At 37.3% G+C, this 20,184-nt stretch overlaps 4 protein-coding genes across 7 annotated transcripts; 2 read left to right on the forward strand and 2 right to left on the reverse strand.

The window, feature by feature from the left end:
- On the forward strand, positions 1-7,683 carry LOC146485962 (stromal membrane-associated protein 1-like). Its single transcript, XM_085102668.1, has 10 exons — positions 1-199; positions 306-439; positions 536-621; positions 2,098-2,218; positions 2,394-2,465; positions 3,341-3,565; positions 3,889-3,954; positions 4,672-4,750; positions 5,282-5,514; positions 6,060-7,683. The coding sequence occupies exons 1-10, from the start codon at positions 85-87 to the stop codon at positions 6,336-6,338; spliced, it is 1,410 nt and encodes a 469-aa protein (XP_084958794.1). The 5' UTR covers positions 1-84; the 3' UTR covers positions 6,339-7,683.
- Positions 7,684-7,834: 151 nt separating this feature from the next.
- Positions 7,835-13,759, reverse strand: LOC146485963 (uncharacterized). Its single transcript, XM_085102672.1, has 4 exons — positions 13,407-13,759; positions 12,533-12,700; positions 12,091-12,206; positions 7,835-11,972 (listed from the first exon to the last, which is right to left on the reverse strand). The coding sequence occupies exons 1-4, from the start codon at positions 13,654-13,656 to the stop codon at positions 11,301-11,303; spliced, it is 1,206 nt and encodes a 401-aa protein (XP_084958798.1). The 5' UTR covers positions 13,657-13,759; the 3' UTR covers positions 7,835-11,300.
- On the forward strand, positions 13,716-17,157 carry LOC146485964 (MRG/MORF4L-binding protein-like). 4 transcript variants are annotated; one of them, XM_085102674.1, is made up of 5 exons: positions 13,738-13,923; positions 13,999-14,123; positions 14,904-15,027; positions 15,327-15,509; positions 16,292-17,157. In XM_085102674.1, the coding sequence occupies exons 1-4, from the start codon at positions 13,839-13,841 to the stop codon at positions 15,488-15,490; spliced, it is 498 nt and encodes a 165-aa protein (XP_084958800.1). In that variant the 5' UTR covers positions 13,738-13,838; the 3' UTR covers positions 15,491-15,509; positions 16,292-17,157. The 4 variants fall into 4 exon arrangements, 3 of the variants coding, with proteins under 3 accessions (XP_084958801.1, XP_084958800.1, XP_084958799.1); XR_014861157.1 differs by having other exon boundaries at positions 13,741-13,923; positions 15,327-15,859; positions 15,968-17,157; XM_085102675.1 differs by having other exon boundaries at positions 13,716-13,923; positions 15,351-17,157.
- Positions 17,158-17,356: 199 nt separating this feature from the next.
- Positions 17,357-18,883, reverse strand: LOC146485965 (uncharacterized). The gene is made up of 2 exons (XM_085102127.1): positions 18,868-18,883; positions 17,357-18,396 (listed from the first exon to the last, which is right to left on the reverse strand). The coding sequence occupies exons 1-2, from the start codon at positions 18,881-18,883 to the stop codon at positions 17,357-17,359; spliced, it is 1,056 nt and encodes a 351-aa protein (XP_084958253.1).
- Between the last annotated feature and the right edge of the window lie 1,301 nt (positions 18,884-20,184).

Consider the following 20,184-nt stretch of genomic DNA (forward strand, 5'->3'; position numbering starts at 1 on the left):
ACCGGTTTACGCAAGGCCTTCCGCTAGGCCATCTTCGTTTGAACAAAGTTACAGAGAGGTTGTTGGTGTTCGTTGCCTTCGATTATGTCTTCCCGAACACAGAAGGACAAAGGACAGAAACAGAACACAAACCAGACAATTTTATCGGAGTTGTTGAAGGAAGAAGAGAATAGATACTGTGCTGATTGCGGAGCAAAAGGTACGGAATGTCGTTCGATCGATCTCACTGAATCTCGATCTCCACTATCTTGTCGTGTAAAATATACTTCCTGATTGGTAATTATCCTTATGTTTTCGTATTCTAGGGCCTCGTTGGGCGTCATGGAACCTAGGAGTTTTCCTTTGCATCCGTTGCGCTGGGATACATCGAAATCTAGGTGTTCATATTTCGAGAGTAAAATCTGTAAACCTCGATTCATGGACCCCTGAACAAATGGATGTGAGTTTAAAATTGTCAATCTATCAAATAACTTAGATCTTTTTAACTATGATTTTGGTAAAATCTAATTCTGTTTTTCTGTGTTTTCGAATTCAGAGTATCCAGCAATGGGGCAATAAGCGAGCCGCCGAGTTTTGGGAATGTTATCTACCAAGTGATTTTCGCCGACCTCAAACCGATTCGTACCATTCGAAAACAACACCAGTTAATTTAAATATCTTATTGTAATTTTTACGCGTGTGTGGTATTGAATGCTCATGTTTGTCAGTTAGCGTTTGCACCTAGTTCTGTAAACCTCTCAAAGTTTGTTTGATATAATTTCGGGGTAGTCTTGTTGATATTTGTCTTCCGTGCTTCCGTGCCAGCCGTCCTCCGATCTTTTTCACTCATGTGCGAACAAATTGTACTTGTAGTCGTTAACCGTAAAATATGTGTCATGTCCGAGTTGTAAACGACCAGAATTGGTTTTGTATTTAATTCAAACTTTAAATTTAAAATCTTTAATATCTTTGAATTTCAACACGTAGAAAGCTTACTTCACGTTTCCAACCGCCGGCGTGTTAACTACGTGATTGAGCGTGGTGATAAACGTACATTCCATATTGTTGGCGTGCATTTGTGGTAAAATATTTGAATGAATGTTATAGTGGTCGATATTGCCCAGCTATCGTTATTGAACATTACGGTCAAATAATTTTATTTTAGGAGTACAAAGTTCCCTACCATAATTAAGTATAATATTTCGTTTGTTTACTGGAGCTAAAACGTCGATTTTGAACATGTCAGATTTATAGTGTCAAGAGAATTGACAGCTTGTCTGGTTGGTTAGGTTAGGACATTTTACAGAAGTGAATTTGGTTTCTACAGGTAACTTTAGTGATATCCTTGTGCTATTTGTAGCAGAACAAATGAAGGAGTGTTCAGTCTGAATACTTTTGTATCATATAATATTGGAAATCCAATATTATTATTCTACCACTTTGAGTTTGAGGCACTACAGTAGTTCCTTTCTGGTTTATGGTTTCCAGTAAGAGAGAATATATTAATGTGTTTTCAATTCAACACTCTAAACTCGCTCAATGAAAAGTATCCAGTTACACATACCCTATATTCTCATGAAGTATCGAGTAACAGTGAGGATGCAATATTATTGAAACAAGGCAGAAAATGTACTTTGGACTTGCAATGGCTGGTCATTTACTGTCAATCCTTTACACATGTAAATTGTGACACGAGGTTTTTGTTATGTGGTTGAAGTTATCCGGGATGAAAAGAAGCATTCTAATCGGATATTTCAGTAGTCCAATAAATTTTTTGCTCTTTGATGTATAACATCTATTTTTATTTCATAAATGTTCTATCTACAGGTTAATTTTATTTCAATAACTTCAATTGATTGATAACCTCTTCTCTGAAATATAGTGGAATCCATTAAATATGGTGTCCATTTTAAGCAGGCTCTCAGAGTACACAAACACCATGGACACATTTTATTGATACAAAGTCTAAAGCTTTAACAATAATTTAACAATTAGTGAAAAGCAACATAACAATGTTTGATGTCTTTTTATGTCCCGTGGGGTGAATAGATTGAGATGACTGGTGATTTGTCTCTCTTTCCTTTGTTTGCCTTCTTTGTTGTACTTTTAAACCAACAGAGCTACAGAGGCGTTTATCAGAAGCAAGTATGAGCGTAAAAAGTACTTAAAGAAAGATGGCTTACCACCCAGCAACCCCACAAAGAATTCTGCTCCAAAAGAAGCAAAACCTGCAGAGAAGGTAAAAACTAAACCTGGATTTCCTGCCATAGTATTGCTAGGTTAGCCAAGCTTGGCCTGATTGGTCTTTTCTTGCACTGGAGAAGTCACACACAGTACTAAAGTCCTAAGTAAAAGTCTTGCCATGTGAATCATGCTTAACAGTTCTGATGGTTTTTCTATACATGTCTCTATAGCAAAAGAAAAAGAAAGAGAGAAGAGATGAAGACATCAATATTACCCCTCTCAGAACTGAAGCTGAGAAGAAAGTAAGTTGTGATATACTATATATTATCCAATAAATAATATACATAAATTAAAGAATTTTGTTGGTTGTGATTGGCTAAGAGAAATAAAGTTCTCAGGAAACACAATGCAGAGAAAAGGAAATTCAGTGTAAAAAGGAATTGAACTGTTTAGCCAGTTTTTGTGGCTTAAAAAGGGTTAAAAACATTGAGAAATCAGTTGTTTTGACTGAACGCTTGTTAATATTTGCAGGGTTTGAATAAATTATTTTTGCATGTGATTCAGCTGTGTTGCTTCTGTATAATTATTATTATGATAGGTTGTCTTACAATTTTTTCATGAATATTATTAATAAGTAATCACATGAGTTTTCTCATGCAGTTTGGAATAAATAAGCACTTGTTAGACCACAAATTGCACTTGCCCACATGTATAAAATTTACTCGACATGCTTATTTATTCCAAATTGCACCTGAAATCATGACATACATACATACTTTATTTAATATGGAAAAACACACTTAGCTATTCCCTGGCTATTCGCTAGTTTCCAGGTGCTCCACGATTTAAAATTAAGTAATGTGCAGTAACTATCAAAAAACTTATTTACCTCGAATTTAAAATTGAAATTAGAATTTAAAATTAGTCGGAAAATATCAAAATATCCAACAAACTAAATGTGATAAATTATAAGTCAACGGGTAGTAACATGAAAATCAGTTTGTTGAATCTTCTTCAAAAGTTGTTTGCGATTACGATGTGATTACCTGTACAAATAGCCTGCTACTCGGAGCTTGAAAATGACAAATACAACAAGAAAGAGAGGCTTTACTATGGAGCCAACTTCTCCAACTAAACCTTTAAAATGTTAAATTGTTTTTTTTTTCTCTGTTCACAGACTTCTGCCCCAGTTAATACTGCACCTCGGACGATAGCCCAGCCACGCCCCAATTCCACCCCTGCCCCAGTCAAGGCTCCAGAACCTGTTAAACCAACTGCCCCTGCCCTTATGGATCTGCTGTCTCTGGACACCCCAGCAACTGCGTTGTCTACTAATTTATTGAATTCTGTTGCTCAACCTCCCCCAGCCTCCCAACCTGCTAAGACTGGTTTGGAAAATGAGGTGAGATTTTGAATATCAATATCAGAATTTGTCCCAACCCTTTTATCTTTGATTGTAGTTCTTGGAAGTTACCATTGTTTACATCCTTCCAGTGGTGCTTAGAATAACATAATTATTTGTTTATTTTATCTGTACTCTCTATATTTGCATTCATGATCTTTTCACTCTTTATTATTTTGCACTGATTTATTTGCCATCAGTCGGTTGTTGTTTTATTCAGTAACCCTTACATACCTCGCCTCTTTTAGCATCAGTTTTTTTTTTAATTTTGCACATTTCACTGTTTTATTTCATTCATTTCCTTTGTAAATGTTTTATTTTAGCTGATTGATTTTGGGGCATTCCAACAGAGTGCAGTTATTGACACTGGGTTTAGTCAGCCAGAGCAGGTACATGTGAAATGATGCTGTTTGCTGTGGCAGCCTATTTCAAATAACTCTCACAGTAAAACTTTTATTTTCTTTTGGCATCATGTTAAACCTAATTAAACATTTAATGGTCATAATCACAAAAGTACAGTTTTTTTTTGCCACCTCAATGAATACTTTTACATGTAAAGACAAACAAAAGTAATTTGAAAGTATTTTCACGCCATTCTATGGTTTTATCGATTCAAGCTGCATGTGTGATGTTTCCTCCCTTGTAATCTATTGAGGCCATTGTTAAAAGCCTTAACCGGTGTGATAGAACTTTTGTTAACATAGTTTCTGTAATTTGTGTATTTTCAATAATAATAATAATAATAATTAATGATTGTGTAGTTGTGTTGTTGCCAGGCAACTTTATAACAACCACCAAACAACTTCACAAGATACAAATAAATATACCTTTTTAGTATCAATTGGATGGATTAGTGCAGTAGACTAAAACAAAATAATGACTAACACCTCTTTAAGGAGTTTAACAAATGGTCCCAAAACCTGTCCTGGGAAGCAATTTGCAGTATTACTACAACCCCTATCCCACCCCAACCTAGATCCCCTCCCCCTAACATGTTGTTTGGTTTTGGTAGTAGCTTGTTGGTGTCTGTTTACACACTTGGGTGAAGAGTAAGAAGAGAAAGGAAAAAGAAATTGAAGTTCTTATTGTCTTTGTGTTGCCAACAGCTGAACTCGTCAGTCCCCCAGGATTCAAATGAAGATGCCCTTCTCAAAGATGACAGCACAACTAACAAGTCAACTAAAGGTACACAATGTTTGCCATTTTCTGTAATCCAGTGCAGTTAAATGGTCAATGAAACTTGTATGTGTACCAAAAAATTCTTAACAGTTTTTTTTTACATGCTTGAAAATGAAAATGGTTTGTAACATATGTGAGATGTTTGTATAATTTTCCATAAGGAAATTACACGTAAAAGTATAAAACATTGTTTTTCACCTTTTTATTCATTTTTATGAGCATGTTACCGAGGAAATCTCCAAACGTACGGGAAGTCTTTTGCCAAATAAATTGTGTTAAGTATCTGCTTGATAAATCCACACTAGTATCAGTGTTGAATGCACTCGTATTTAGCAAGCTTTTCTATTCCTCCTCTGTTTGGTCAAAATCACAAAGAGGAACATTGCACATGTCCTGGCAGTGCAGAATTTCGCAGTTCACATTGCAACTGGAGCAAAGAAATTCGATCTTATCAGTTCACATATGTAAAGTTGGCTGAAAAGGCATTTTAATGGAGACGACTAATAAATTTATTTATATTTATGTATTTATCAACAGACAGCATAATGGCATTATATGCTCCCAAAAGTCAGAGCAATCAACCTCAAATGTACGGTGTACCTGGCGGCATGTACATCACCCCTCAGCAGCATCAGCAGCAGCCTCGCCCTAATCCACACCCTGCTATGTACAACAGGATGGGAGGAGTACCCCCTCAGGGAATGCCCCTGGGGATGGGTCCTCGCATGGGGAATCCCCATCAACAAGGATTTATGCAACAGCAACAACAGGTAGGTCTGTGATGCTCGGGTGATATTCTGAGAAAATTAAGTGGTGTCATTCATTACAAGGTCATGAAAATTCATGGGATTTTGAAATTTGCATTCCAGCCCTGGAAAAGTTATGCTAATCAGAAAAATTTATTTGGGTCATGGAAAAGTCCTGGAATTTCAACTTTTCCCTGGAATTGTTGTTATTTCATGGTTGAAAAGTATTAATAGAAATTCAGGCAACTTTGTGTCAAGCATCAGAAGATTCAGCCAGTGGGGCATTTCACTCACTGTTTTCACCTCATTTTGAAGTTATAGAATTGGATTAAAAGCCATAGAATCTTCCTTTTGAAATTTTGTGTGAACCCTGTGGAAGTCACTACTACAATACAAAAGTGGAAGCATTTTTGGTAATATTTGGAAAGGTGTCCTGGTTTCAAATCATTTACAAGTCAAAAAGTGTAGTAATTACTTTTGGCACTCAATTGAAACTTGCTCCAATCAATATTGTTTGGCATCAAAGTAATCAAGTCATAATGTACAAACTTGTATTTTGTGATTTTCAGGTTGCACAGATTCAACAGCAAATGCAGCAGATGCGGCTCAAACAGCAGATGGCTCCACAACAGCCAGCCATGCATAGCGGACCGGGCATGTTTGGATCTAGCCCACCCCCCATGGCAAATGGCTGGATGGCATCACAACAGCCTATGTCATTTCCCCAGCAACAACACCCTCAGTATGTCACTACAGGGCCAGCTTCTGCGAGCATGAACTACGGCAGTTATCCCATGGGGTCTATGCCGCGGTCTGGCCAAACGCTTAGCCATCAGTTGTGGAAGTGAACAGATACAATAATGTAAATAGGAATTATGAAATATAAATCTTGTAAATCTGGTTGGCTTTAGTGGGCAACCTGCTACTGACATTGCTCTGTAATTGCAGCTTGTTTGGGCAAGAGAACAGCAGAATTAATATGATTTATTTTATCTTTGGTAAAACATTGATATTTTGGGGCCCCAGATTTCATGAACCTTTATTAATTTTATTGAGTTGAGAGAGTAAATTAAAGATGAAAAGGAAAGAAAACTAAGACATGCAGTTTTATAATTACATCAATTAATTTTTTCTTGCAAAGAAAGAATCTATACAAGGAGGCTTCTTGCAAAGAGAACAGTGTTGCCCCTGCTGTCAATGTTTTTCAGTGTACAAATTTTACATTTCTTGCCCAAGGTGATGCTAATATTATTGTTACGGTTGGTTGTATCTGAGCATGATCTGTGATGGACAAACATGATCTGTTTGGGCATGAAGCATGCCATCAAGCAGTGGCTTTTGTGCTAAAGTAGGGGATCAAAGTTTGGATGAAACTGCTTGGTCTTGGCTAAGATAAGTTTTTTTGCAATCAAATAAATTTCAATGGGAAACATTTTCCATAAGAAACCTGTTTCTAGTTGCCAGTACAGTCAACTCTCTTTTTTGCAGACACCCTCGGGACCACAAGTTAATAGTAAGAGTCTGTTATAGGAGGAATTAATTTCAGTCAAACATCTGTAATCTATAGACTTTGTTGGCGATGTAGGTGCTGTCCATATAATCAGGGTGTCCGTAATAGTGAAGTGTTCGCAAGACGAGAGTTGACTGTACAGTCATAAATGTTATTACCACAAAAGTTTCGCTAACATAACATTCAAAACATGATATGTTTGTTACCAACTTATGGTCATATTTTTCTTTACTTATTTTTTTTTTTTTTTTTTTGGGGGGGGGGGAGGGGGGCTGCCTAGTCATGCTTATATGCGACCAACAGTATTTTATTTTTTGAAGGGAGTTGAAGTTTAGAAGAAAACGTTATGTGTTAAGCTCAGCTGTTACCGGTACAGTAACTTAGCCTGAATGGGTATTTAATGATCCTGGGTGGGATGCCAGTTCATCACGGCACTTTTGTATTTGTATATTGTATAAATACTAGCACTCTGTCATTGGTTGGTTAAAGAAATAAGAAATTTGGCTGTGAAATCCAAATTGTTCCAGATTAGCTCTAATTATTTGAAATGCAAAAGATAGATTTGGTAGTGAACAGCATTTTCATTAAGATTTTGAGATGTTAAAGGCAGCCAGGCAAATCTGTTTGCCGACAGTCAGTTTGCCAGTACCAAGCCCTTAATAAAAATGCTTGGTTATTCCAGATTTAATTTCTTAATTTTAATTTTTGTTAATTTTTTTTGGGCGGGGCGGGGGGGGGGGGGTGGATGGAGTGGATTTGGGGGCAGGAGGGCCGAGTTAAGAATTATTCTAAAAACTAATTTCAAGAATGATTTATTTTCAAGAATTATTTCTAAAAACTAAAATCAATGAAGGGAAGTATGATTTGATTTCTTTTGTTATCTGCTAGAAGCATGACAAAAGGAATCTCCTCTCTTGTTTTCAGGTGCTTGACTTTTTTCTAAGTCAAGTCATAGGCTAAATTAATCTTCAAATTATTTTAAGCCTTCAGATGAAAAAACAAAAATGTGAACAGTGATTTCTTACTTGACAACTGATCTGTGTGCCAAGCTAGAGCCAATTTGGAATATGGATATTAAGGCCACGTTTCACAAATCCCATCAATTATTATTTCAAAAATAATTATTCAGCTCATTTTCCTTTTTGAATTATGGTAATTTATATTATGGTAAATGTGCTTTCTTCTTGCCAGTACTCATCATTCTGTCTTAACACTATCACTTTGCATGAAGATCAGCAGTTATCATTATCATTAGGCAGAGAATTGCTCTACTTTATGCTGCCAATCCATAATTTATTGATATCATGTCCACAGAGCACACATTTGCACATGGTAATCTTCTCATGCCATGACTATATCTTGTAAATTTGAATGTAAAAGTGCAAATTCCACTGCTCTTGGATTTTCCAGGCATCACCGGTAAGTCTAATTCTCGTAATCTGCAGAATTTGACCCAAGCTTTTCAGTCACTGAGCTGAGAAACTGAAATTATTTGTATATCCATTTTTACCAGATCAAGCTTCATGCTTTCCTGTCCTTAAGATCTTATAACTGATTTTGACACTCAAGATGAGTGGAAATTGTATATAGTTTGCAAGGGATGCGTTAGTTGGACTGTACTCATTCAGCCAATACAAATCAGTATTAAAGAAATACTTGTCCCTTTCCTGGTTTCCTGGTTTGGGAGTGGGTCAGGTGATCTAAATGCCATAACCATCCACAAATCTGTTGATCTATATTCTGAATTCTCCCAGGACACAGAAAGCTCCATGTAAGGCATTTTTAAATGGAGTGTGTAAATCACTTTATTTTATGCATTTTCATTCTAAGGTAAGGTAAATTAAATGTTAAGTACTATTTGTAGCTGATGTAAGTTGCATTTCTTCAGTGTAACTTCTCAGATGGATGAAATACATGTTCAAAGATATGTTAAAGCAAAATAATTATGTCAATATGTTGTTCATGTTGTACATTGGACATAATCTCAAAACATAAATCACTGCTGAACGCTTGATAGTTTTGGTGTGGTGCCCCAAATGTACAAGTATGTAAGTTTGTTAATTGCATTTAATTTTTGGGAATAAATTCAATTCTAGTGAATAAAGTAACCCTTGTTGTTTGCAATGTAAGCTATGATATTGTCAATATTTGAGTAGCAATGAGGTAGTTAAGGTAAATGGTATGGTAATCATAACTGAACAAAAATGTAAAAACAGTTTGTTCAAGGACTAGAAAATAAAATAATGATGTTAGAGTACTTGTCAACTTACTTTGTATCATAAAGAAAATAAAAAACATGGGTCAAGAAGATGTGAAGTTCTCTAATTTGAGTGTTGGTGAGAAGAGAATAATTCTCTTCTCACAAATATGGAACCTTGTCATTGTGGTTTGAAATGATTTTTCCACTTTGTACAATGATGGTATATAAACAATAGCCTCCATTTGGCACGAAAATATGCTTAGATATTTGTCTGCCGACATTTTCTGTGCATACATTTTCAAATAAAATACTAGATTCTCCTTCCAAACTACCTTATGTGTACTTTTTAAAAGGGGGGGGGGGGGGGGGGGGGAGAATATGGCGTGAGATCAAGAGTCACTTGGCCCTATTTCCTTGCACCACTTAAATTACAATCAGAGGCCAAAGCCAGGGGCTTACATGGCATGGGGTTAGTGGTGTGAGAAATTGTAAATCAAGATGAGCTAGTTTAAAAAGTAAAGAAAAATGTCTGATAGATGGAAAACGCCAGTGTGGTATATTATTTAGTTGGCTGTGGTAGACAAAGACCTTGGCCCAGTTGTTGAAAGCCTGATTAAGCTAATCCTGGGTTAACGTGAACTTTGATTTTAGTATATTTAACAATCCATAAGGATTCATCCAAGACTTTTGTCCCTAAGTTTTACCTTAGACATTGCTTTATCATTAGCTTAAAATGAGCCTTTAAAATCATTTTTAAAGAGCCAGACGAAAACCTCGGTTAACTTTCAATCGTGGATTAGCGTTAATCGGCTTTCGAACAACCCGGCCCTGGGCAACTAAGAGAAAGGGAAGCTGTCCAAAGGAAACTTGGAGGACAAGGGCACGGTAGAATGTGAACAGCAGCTGATCGGTTAGAGATCCTGGGCAGCTGCTACCACCTCACCAATGAAGGGACAGTAGTCCGGAAACATTTGAGCCTCATAAGTAAATATCAGCGCGCAAAGAAATACCAACTTTAAACGCAACTTTTATCAATGGCGCTACACAGTATTTACCACTGCTGCTGCTGCTATTGCTCAGGGAAAGCCCTGGGAGGAGAGGGGGGTTCACTGCCATAAGCTACATGGGTATGCCCCGCTGTGAAGAGTATGGTTTTCAAGCAGTTTAGTTTGGGATAGGGTTTAAAAATCAGAATTTTGGTCTAGAAGAGTGTATCATTTTCCAGGAAACTGATCAAGTGCTTGAAGAATTTAGTCTTGACTAGGTTTCGCTGGACTCGACACTTAAAAAATGTGTCTTAGTAGTTGTACACGTGAAGATTTGCTTTAGGCTGGACTGTGATAGTGACCAAGTTTCTGGAAAAATAGTGAGTCTGGGATACGCTTGTGATTTTTGGTCTTTAGGCTAGTATAGGGTTGCAAAGTGCAGCTGAACTGGTTCTGGTTTAGGCAGCAGCTGATGATGATAAAGTAGCAAATCCCTGAATTTGTAAAGAAAGTAAAAGCTTGCTTTTGGTAGTTTTTAATACCAAAACTATGTACAATAATTCTTGAAAAGGACTTTTTCATTTTTACATTTATGCTAAAATAGCTTGTAGCCTCTTTAAGAGCAAGGAAACTATAATAGATTTAAAAAACTAAAACCAAAAAACTTATGCCATTCCAAATTTCTGATGCAAAGTTAAAATACTTTTGCACTTGCAAAAAAAAATAATTTAAAATGATCACTTGTAACTAAAATATGTTAAAATATTTAACAATGTTCTTACATATTTCTGTTATAGGTGATTTTCTAAATCAATATTGTTTGTTGCAAACACATTAATTAAATGTTTTACTAATAAATAAATAAATCATCGTCACTGTGATGGAATGGTGGCTGCATGGCATCATTAAAAATTTTATAATTAAAAAAGTCAAAAAATCATTTTTGTGCAGGGATAATTGACTCAACTCTTTTAAATCAGCTGGTCACTTTTCACGTACATCATTCAAAAAATGGTTAAAAAACCTTACTACTGCAAATTCTGGGGCAAAGAATAAAATTTTTCAATGTCATGAATGAAGTAAAACCAGTGAAGCAACCGATGAAATCAGTTGGTCACATTAACCAATCTAACTGCTGTGCAATTGAGAAAGGATCTTCATTAACGATTGCACTTCCATAAATTCTCATGCCACAAACATCAGATGATGAAGTCTTCACCCCTCCCCGGTCAACGAGATGAGCCATGAATGGCATGGCAACATCACCTGTTTCCAGGCAACTGTTTTTTACTTCTTCCACTGTTGCAACGTCTCGAAGTTTTCCATTTTGAAAGGGAGGAAAATGTATGCACAGGTTGAAGCACTCTGAGCCAAATTTGTGAATGAGAGCTTCAACAGCCTCATTGATTGCCAGTTTGAAATCATCATCAAAGTTCCAAGAAACTGCCTTGAACTCATAGCCACAATAAGGTACCAGATGGGCAAACACACAAGCATCACCAAAGGTTTTTGCAAGTCCTAAGTTTCTATGGGCAGCTACTAAGTCATCAAAGTAATTATATCCAGGGTTTTCCAGGGTATACAACTTGGCAGATTGTCGCAATCGCTCCCACTGTCCATAATGGAAATGTTCTGCTAGCAGCATGTGTGAATGCCCATGGTGTTGAGAAGCTCCTGCTCGGGCACGACAATTCCAGTTCAAGATTGGGTAGATGGCCTGTGGATGGTTCTTGTGAGTGATGTCAAACCACTCGGTACACAAGTCCAGCATATCGAACAACTTTTTCTGAAAAATAAGCAAAGGGATATTTTAATTCATACAGTGTCCGAGGTTAGTTACTCAGTTAGTTAGTTTAATACTATTTTTTTTAAAACACTAGACCTTGTTAAGAGTTCATTTCTACCTTATTCCAGTGACTTGGGGAATGTTCTTTGAACACAACCATAGTGTGGAGTGCATCATACTTGGCAACATTTGATGCTGTCAAACCACTTTCATTTTCCAAACGACCCCACATATCTGAAAAATGAATATTGTTCAGTTTCAAAACCATAATTGTGATTTACATATTAATACAAATATTTAAATTAATATCGAAAAAGTAGTAGGGGAGCATTTCTGAGATGTTGATAGGAAATCTCATATAGGATAAAAAAAGTAAAAAAAATAAAGAGATTCCATTTATCTTCAACTACTGGTACTTCTTTCTAAATATTATTGTAAGGGAAAAACGCCCCTTGCGCTTCGCTTTCTTCCCTCCCATCACTCTTTGCGCTCTCCGTTTCCCAACAAGAGAGACAACTGGGGACGAGTCAGCATCTGTTACATATCTTAACTTTAAATACCTGCAGCAGTAAAGTCTAGGGGATTGCAAAAGTCACAGCCAGGAACTTTGGCACCTATCGGAAATTCCACACTGTAAGCTGGTTTTTCCGCTCCATTGTTGAGTGGTTTGAGAGCCCTAGCAGCATTAAAACAAGTTTGGTTGCATGTCCAGCGATCAAATACTCTCACTGTAATGTAAAACATCAACATTGTTGGTCAGATCTAAAACACTTGAAAGATTTGAAGATAATTTACTTTTACATAATTTATAACAATTATTAAATTCACACTAGAGGGTGGGGAATTCACTTTGTTATGCACTCATGTGCATGATTTCCCCAGTGTCTCTGTTTCCCTGGTGACCAACTGCTGGCCAAAGAAACTGAGGACTCTGGGTACAAAATTGTTTCAACTTTCAATGAAAGGATTGAGTTTTCCTGGAAATTGATATCATTCAACTTTACAACAACCTCTGATTGACAATTGCAGCTGCCACACCCCTGACACATTGCCCCACCGACACAAAATCAGGTCAGTACTTAAGGTGCGCTTCATGGTGAGAAATGTCCATTTTCCGCCTAAATGGTTCCATGAAAATGGGCATTTAATTTGCGCCTAAATAGCTGCAGCTAATATAATCCTGGCACTGGAGGGCAACGGTTGCCTATATAATGATAAATAGTAATAAAATAAAAGCTATTAACAAAATAATTAATGTTGTAGTGCGCAAAAAGATATCGTAATTTTTAATGGTCCTCCTGCCGTTAGTGGAATCTTGTCCACACTGGTAACAGATCAGGGCGATTGTTCGCGTGACCCCGTTTTGCAACGTCACTTGCAAAATTTTAAACTACCGGTAATAAAAAAGAAAATAAAAGAGATTTCAATACTAACCAACAGTTTGGAATTCCGCTCTTTTGATTGATTGTTCTTCATGTGTGTCGTCTGGTAAACGGAACCAACGAGTAAGTTTCGCCTCGAATGATTTTGGAATTGCCATCCGACTTGATTTCATTGAAACTCGGAAAATTCGATTAAAAGGGCCCCAAGTGTGGCTACTTGTATTTAACCCAGCATCGATTGCATCGCCACTTGTGAACAACTCACCCAGTTCTTGAATAGATTTGATGGCTTTCCGTGTCATTTTACCTGGATTAGTTTTACCGTTGAACACACACGGCGAAAAAGAATCGGACTGCACGAAAACGAAATTGCGCACTTTGCACGCGTTGTTTGCGCGAGGAAGACCACACGAGCCTGCGATTCGATCAATTTATTTCAGCAGGCTCACGATGAGCGCATGCCCATTTACAACAACAAATCAAGATGGCGTCTACAGAAGAAGTCTTGGTTTGGACCCCAGAACTTGAAGTCAGTTTATTTCATTCCATGAAGGGACACAAGCCAGTCGGTAAGCCAGTGGAATAAATTCAGGCTATATTCCTTGATTCGAATTTTTTCTTGAGTTTTACTGTTTGTTTTACAGGCATAAATAGACATTTTCATATGGCTTGTATTCACGACAAATTCGCAACGTCAACTGGGAAAAGAAATATTTCCTCGAAACAAATATGGGAACATTTACAAGAGCTATACAATCTCCAAGCCTTGGTGAGTGTTTAAAGCTTAAAACTATGATTAGTTCTTTTGCTTATTGTGGGTCACGAGAGAATTTCCCCGATACGCCAATCACGGCATTCGTCAACTTGTTGAAAATTTTCGCGTTTTTACCCAAATTGACCCTTTTGGCATAAATGACGTTAACATTAGGGTCGTTTTAGCCTTGAAGGTGAAAAAGTACCGCTATTCTATTTAGTTTTCAATTTATTTAGTCTACAGAAATATGGGCGCTCCCTCTGCTAAGATTTACGTGCTCAACTAATGTTTTGTTTCACAACCGAGTGGGGCCTAGGAACTACAAACGGATTTGTAAATTAAGGAATCGGCTTAGGACCGCTGTAAAGGAAGCGTGGAATATAAGTGATGTTTTAAACAATTTCATTTCGTTTTTTCACATGTTTTGTTATCATTTATTCTTGTTGTTGTTTTTTATGGGTTTTTTTTAAAGATTGAAAGAGATGTTAATTATTTTGGTTTCCATTGTTCACATTGTTCAGTAACATTTGATCCAGAGCAAGTATATAAAAAACTGACATTGGCTGAGTATTAAGTGACAGAGGAGGGTGTGGAATTTGATTTGAACAGTATGTTTGCACAATTTCAGTTTTGTTTTCTTGTCTGTGATTATTTGTGGCAGCATAAAATACAACCTTGGTTGAGCTTTGAATTCAGGCTTTGCTTGTTGTTGAAGGACACAACAGTATTAACATGTAAAAAAAATGTAAATTTTAAGCATTTCTTAGTAGTGGAATTTTTTTTCTCTCTATGAAGGATGACCTGGAGAGCCTACCTTTTCCAAATGATGAGACAGAATTTAATTTGCCTGATGAAATCTTTGAGGCAAGCACTAAACCTCATTCCTCTGCCTCTGAATCATCGGCTGTGGCTGACGAAGGTATGATTTGTGTTTATGGTTAGATATCTGGTACCTCCCTTTGATGATAAGTGGCCCATGAAAAAGTAAAAGTAACCACTTCCATATAGCATACTTATGACTGACAAATCTGAAACATGCCAGATCTAAGAAAGAACCTGGACAACCAAGACTAACCTTAAGCTTTGCAGGAAGACAGATAGGTTGGAGCAGTCAAAATAAACCCATCGTGACAAGTTGCCATTTATGGAGCTTTAAATTTCACTCCATAGTTTTTTGTGTGTGTTTTCCCCTAACGGGAAGTGTGATTTTGATTTTAGCTCTTCTTAAACTCAAACTTCAAGGGTTGGCCAGCAACTCCCCAGCAGGTACCTCCACTCCAGACTCCTCCCCAAAGAGAAAGAGGACGAGGCAAGTGAACAGTGCAAGTTCCTCGCAGCCTTCATCACCCCACCCACCTTCATCAGCCAAGAGAAGACGGTAGCACAGACGTGTCTGTTCAGGTTTGATTTAATAACTCCAAGCTACCTCCAAAGAGTGCCAATTTTGTAAAATTAATACTTAACAAAAATTGTAAAATTAGCAGTACCACTATTGTTTACAAATGGCCTCACTCAAGGGGTTTATCTACAGTTTCAAAAGTTAGAACCACCTTGTACAGCCTAATAAACAACACCACAAGAAAGTACTGCCCAGTAGCTTTCTTGAATGGTTACACTTTTTCGTTTTCATCAACAAACTCAAAACTTAGAACCACCTTGTACAGCATTATATACATAACTACAGGAAAGTACTGCTCAGTAGCTTTCATTTGAATGGCCACACTTTAGTATTTCGACCACAGACATCAAAAGTTAGAACCACTTTGTACAGCATAATAAACAGCCCCAAGGGAAAAGTACTGCTTGGTAGCTTTCATTTGAACGGTCACACTTTAGGATTTCATCCACAGACTCAAAAGAAAGGACAAGCTGTACAACATAATAAACAACACCACAGGAAGGTACAGCTTAGTTTTAGTTGTTGTTATTATAAAAGCCACAGGCTGAAACAATTCAATTTGCCAACAAAATTAGTTGGAAATTCTGAAAATGTCACCATAATTTTCATTAGTAGTTGTGGCATCTACAAAAATAATGTTTCCAGTGTGGTGAGTGTTGTTACACTCTACAGTTAAGTAACACTGGAAGGTGGCATTGCCTTTGTGATTTTGTTTGTTTGTCATTTTGGTTTCTTGTTTTACAAAAAAAAAACATTAATCTTACTGTTGTTTGTAATATTTCAGGACCAAAGGTGAATTTATTTTCTGATTTTTCGTTTTAATTTAAAAATATTAGTATTATCCTACTGTAGTTCAATTATTGATTGAAAAATTTAAGGGTGTTCTTTGGTGTAACTGCAGTCGTGTAAATATAGTTACCATCTACATCACAATTAAAGAGGTGCCTGGAAAAAAGCCCTAATAAATTGTCAGATTCTTCTTCCAAATTGCCTCGTATTTGCTTGTGAAACAAAAGGAGAATTTGACTTTACATTAAAACTCACTTAGGGCTGACTTATTCCATGCACGCCTTCAAATGTATGTCTCTTGTAAGATATGTTTGTCACACTAGTGGACAAGTCATAGTCACATGAAGTTTCATGGGAACAAATTATTGCTTTAGTTTAAGTTTTTGGAGAATATTACTGTATTTAAAGGAAATATTCTTCAAAGTTAAAACAAGAAATTCTCCCTACTAGTATCACAGGAAATATATGGACTACAATAGGGAGAAAATCGATGTTGATATTTTTTGTTTTCCAGGCGATTTTGCCCCCTGCAGTGTTTCCTTTTTCAAATAGTGTTGGAGAAATAAGAAATGAAAACAGGCACCCAATCATGGAAAATTCTTCAGGTCTTCCACTTATTATTTGATGGTGTAAATCAAAAAGTTGTAAGTGATGGAGTTGTTTACAAGTGGCAAAAATCTTCTATTGTCTGCACAAAAGGACAGTCCTACACTTCATGTCTCTAAGACTTGTCTCATTGTGTGTAACTAAACAGTCATAAAACCTGAATCATTATTGTATCTAAACTGGTTTAGCAGTGATCATGATTATGGCTGCAAAATACCAGATACTTTAAAATGTATATATTCCTTCAGTCGTGATATCTTACAGTGCGACGCGCCTTACCGTAGCCACCCAACAAACTTTTTTACAAGTTAACCAATCAGAGGGCGCGAAAGTGTTTGTTAAACACCGCCGCCTTGCAAAGGCTTTGTGCACCGTAATGGAAATTTGTATTTATAACAAAGAAAATTTATACTATAATTATACTATTTGTGACATTAGTTTGGATTCGACTGCTTTACACAAATCCGCAGTTATGGAAATAACCGTACGAATTAGCCTGTGAAATCGTTGAAACACCCTCGGCGATTGCGATCTTTGTCTCTTCGCTGGCTAACATCTGGCATCGCCGAAGGAAAGCCTTTATTTGATGGAAGCAGTATTCACACGTATTCAGATGAGGCGAATATGGTGGTTGAAAAATTAGCTGCACTCCGTACTCGTTGAGGGTGTCTCTGAGAAGTGGCTCGACAAAGTGGCCGTGATGAAATCCACAATTATCCATGACGACGCAGTCACCTCGCTCGAGAACAACACTTCCGTCGGGTCGCTGGACATCAACAACATCTTCAAAAAAATTCAGTAACTCAAATCCATTTGACGGACCGTCTAGGATATTGAAAAGGTCAACGCCATGAAGAGAGTGGAGCAGATTTATGGTATAATTTGCATTCGAAGCGTATCTTTGAAATTCAATTGCTTTCTCTCCTAATGTGGCATTCCCGTAACTACGATTTCCAGTTGTTTTTATCACGCTTGCTTCGTCAAAGAAATGGATTTGATCTGGTTGAAATGTGGATACAGCGTTTAGATACTCGTCTTTTTTGTTAATATGTTCAGGAGTATCGGTTTCCGATGGTACAACTGAAAGCTTCTTTTTGCTCATGTTTAAATCGCATTTCAACCTTTTATTGATTTGCGAGGCACTCGGTACGTCGTCGGCATCAACAACGCCATCTAACAGAAGTCTTTCTCGTATTTCAGTGGCATAAATGCTTGGTTTTACAGTTTTCTCAACAGACATAAACTCGAGAACTTCGTTGGTGATTTTTGGAACGAAAAAGCCAGCACGGGGTATTCGGATTGAAATGTTCGTTTCATCATACTGTTCAAGCACTTTTTGGACGTAACGCCGACTGACTCGAAGTTCCGTTGCGATTTGACGTTGGCTTGTACCTGTATGTGCCAAGTCTAACACTCGTTCTCTTATTATGTCGGGGTAGGCTCTTCCACTGTCATAACATCCTCCTCGTCGGTTTATACGAAGTTGGACGTTTGCTAAAAAGATGCAAAACTATATGTAAGCGTAAGTCTCAATAAAATTTTTGTTGAATGTTGTTGTTGTAGATATTTATACCCAGTTGATCTGAGTAGCAGTATAATAAGCTCAAACAAAAGGCAACCGGCTTCACTGATACTGGTCAAGATCAGTGGTGAAAAACCAGATCAGGGAATGACTTACGAAAGTTACAATTTCTGTCCATATCAGCCGATGTTTTTTTCAACGCACCCTCAGCTAAGCACTACATCAAGTTTATTTAACCAAGGCCATCGCGCCAAATGCACCCGTTGGAGTAGACCGGACTTTAAGCGGGAATTATGTATGTTTCCCGCCTTCACCGCAGAATTTAATACTTTGAATGCACAAAAAAACTTATTTTGTAATATCAAATTGATACACTGATTCGAGAGTAAAGTTTCGTAGTTAAAACAACAACAACAAAAAAATGCGGAATTGCACAAATTGACCTGGCATGACTGTCATATTGCTGCAAAACATTTTTCAAGGAAAACCGTTTGGGATAAATGTTGCCAAAAAATAACATGAAAGCGAACAAACTGAAGTCAGCCTGAAATTTCGCGGCGCCAGCGAAACCAGTACTGGCGCCGCGAAATCTTTCACACGAGACATGAACAGCTGTCAAATTAGGAAAAATATGCACGGCTAGAAAATTGACTTTTCCCCTGCAATAAGCTCAGATTGTGTTACGCAAAAAAGATACATGCGAAACGAAATAAAGTCCACAGTAAATTCATATTCCTGGAGAGCTGGAAATAGAAAAGGGTTTTATTTTTACAATTGCACTAGCTAGATGTGGGCCTGGTTGAACTAGGAAACAGTCAGTGGCGGACACAACTATTGTATCCGTGACGCACAGAAAATGTTTTGGCCGTTTCTCAGTGCAAAAATATTGTATTCACAATTTTCTATGTTTACACGTAGGAAACATTACATGAAAAGACTGCAAACAATGTTTCCAATTCCTAGATTCGCCAGGCCGGCTAAAGAACCAACAACCTATCGAATTACAAAAATAAAACGCAAAGTACAGAGAAAACTGCAATGAATATAAACACATCAGTTCAGTTTGTTTTGAACTGACACAATAAAGTACAAAAATGAACAGTTCTCACAAAAGTCAAATTAATTTATAACAAGTCCAAAACTCAACATATATGTTTGAATTCCTTTGCGCCGGCACAACAGTTTAATTAAAGCAAGACCGCGGCCAAAAGGTCAAGCAAGTTTCTGTAATCATTTTTATCACTGATGTTGAAATAAATTCACTTCTAGTTCGACTGAAGGTTTCATAAACTGAAAACCACGAGCTCCAGCTGAACTTGACTGGGCTGCTTCATGCGAAGGGTTACTAACAAAGTATCCCTGGGCTGCAGGCAAATACGCGGCAACTTTAGCGTGGTGATAGTGTTCAATTATCATAGGCAACTGCCAGTCCCCCTCTTCAGGTGACCATTTCGGTATCTCATTCTTCAATGCTCGTTGTAACACTAGTAGATCTTTGTCGAGTTTCAAGCGGTCGGCGTATTTTGGCAAGTTCTGCATACGCAATCTCGGGCGCATAACAGCAAAGAAACTCGATTTGGATTTTTCCCTTGCCGCCAAAAAGTTCTCCAGTTCACTCTTTCGCTTTTCCTGCTGCTTCTGGAGGTCCTTGAGTTCCGCTTGCAGTGAGGATATTTTATTTTTTAACTCAGGGTGTTTCTCCCGGATCTTGCAGTTGTTGATACTCTCACAGGGTCTCTCTTTACATGTGGTTTTCGTGT

The sequence above is a fragment of the Pavona decussata genome, unplaced genomic scaffold, assembly GCF_977016875.1.
Source record: "Pavona decussata unplaced genomic scaffold, jaPavDecu1.1 SCAFFOLD_23, whole genome shotgun sequence".
NCBI lineage: Eukaryota > Metazoa > Cnidaria > Anthozoa > Scleractinia > Agariciidae > Pavona > Pavona decussata.

Bases quoted from the DNA above. Each gene is read 5' to 3' on its own strand.
- LOC146485962 (XM_085102668.1), top strand. From the start codon at position 85: ATGTCTTCCCGAACACAGAAGGACAAAGGACAGAAACAGAACACAAAC. The intron at 622-2,097 runs GTACCATTCGAA...TTAAACCAACAG, and splicing joins CGCCGACCTCAAACCGATTC to AGCTACAGAGGCGTTTATCA. The intron at 2,219-2,393 runs GTAAAAACTAAA...ATGTCTCTATAG, and splicing joins AAGCAAAACCTGCAGAGAAG to CAAAAGAAAAAGAAAGAGAG.
- LOC146485964 (XM_085102674.1), top strand. From the start codon at position 13,839: ATGGCGTCTACAGAAGAAGTCTTGGTTTGGACCCCAGAACTTGAAGTC. The intron at 13,924-13,998 runs GTAAGCCAGTGG...TTTGTTTTACAG, and splicing joins GAAGGGACACAAGCCAGTCG to GCATAAATAGACATTTTCAT. The intron at 14,124-14,903 runs GTGAGTGTTTAA...CTCTCTATGAAG, and splicing joins TATACAATCTCCAAGCCTTG to GATGACCTGGAGAGCCTACC.
- LOC146485963 (XM_085102672.1), bottom strand. From the start codon at position 13,656: ATGACACGGAAAGCCATCAAATCTATTCAAGAACTGGGTGAGTTGTTC. The intron at 12,207-12,532 runs GTATTTAAAGTT...TTCATTTTTCAG, and splicing joins CCTAGACTTTACTGCTGCAG to ATATGTGGGGTCGTTTGGAA. The intron at 11,973-12,090 runs GTAGAAATGAAC...CTTATTTTTCAG, and splicing joins CCCCAAGTCACTGGAATAAG to AAAAAGTTGTTCGATATGCT.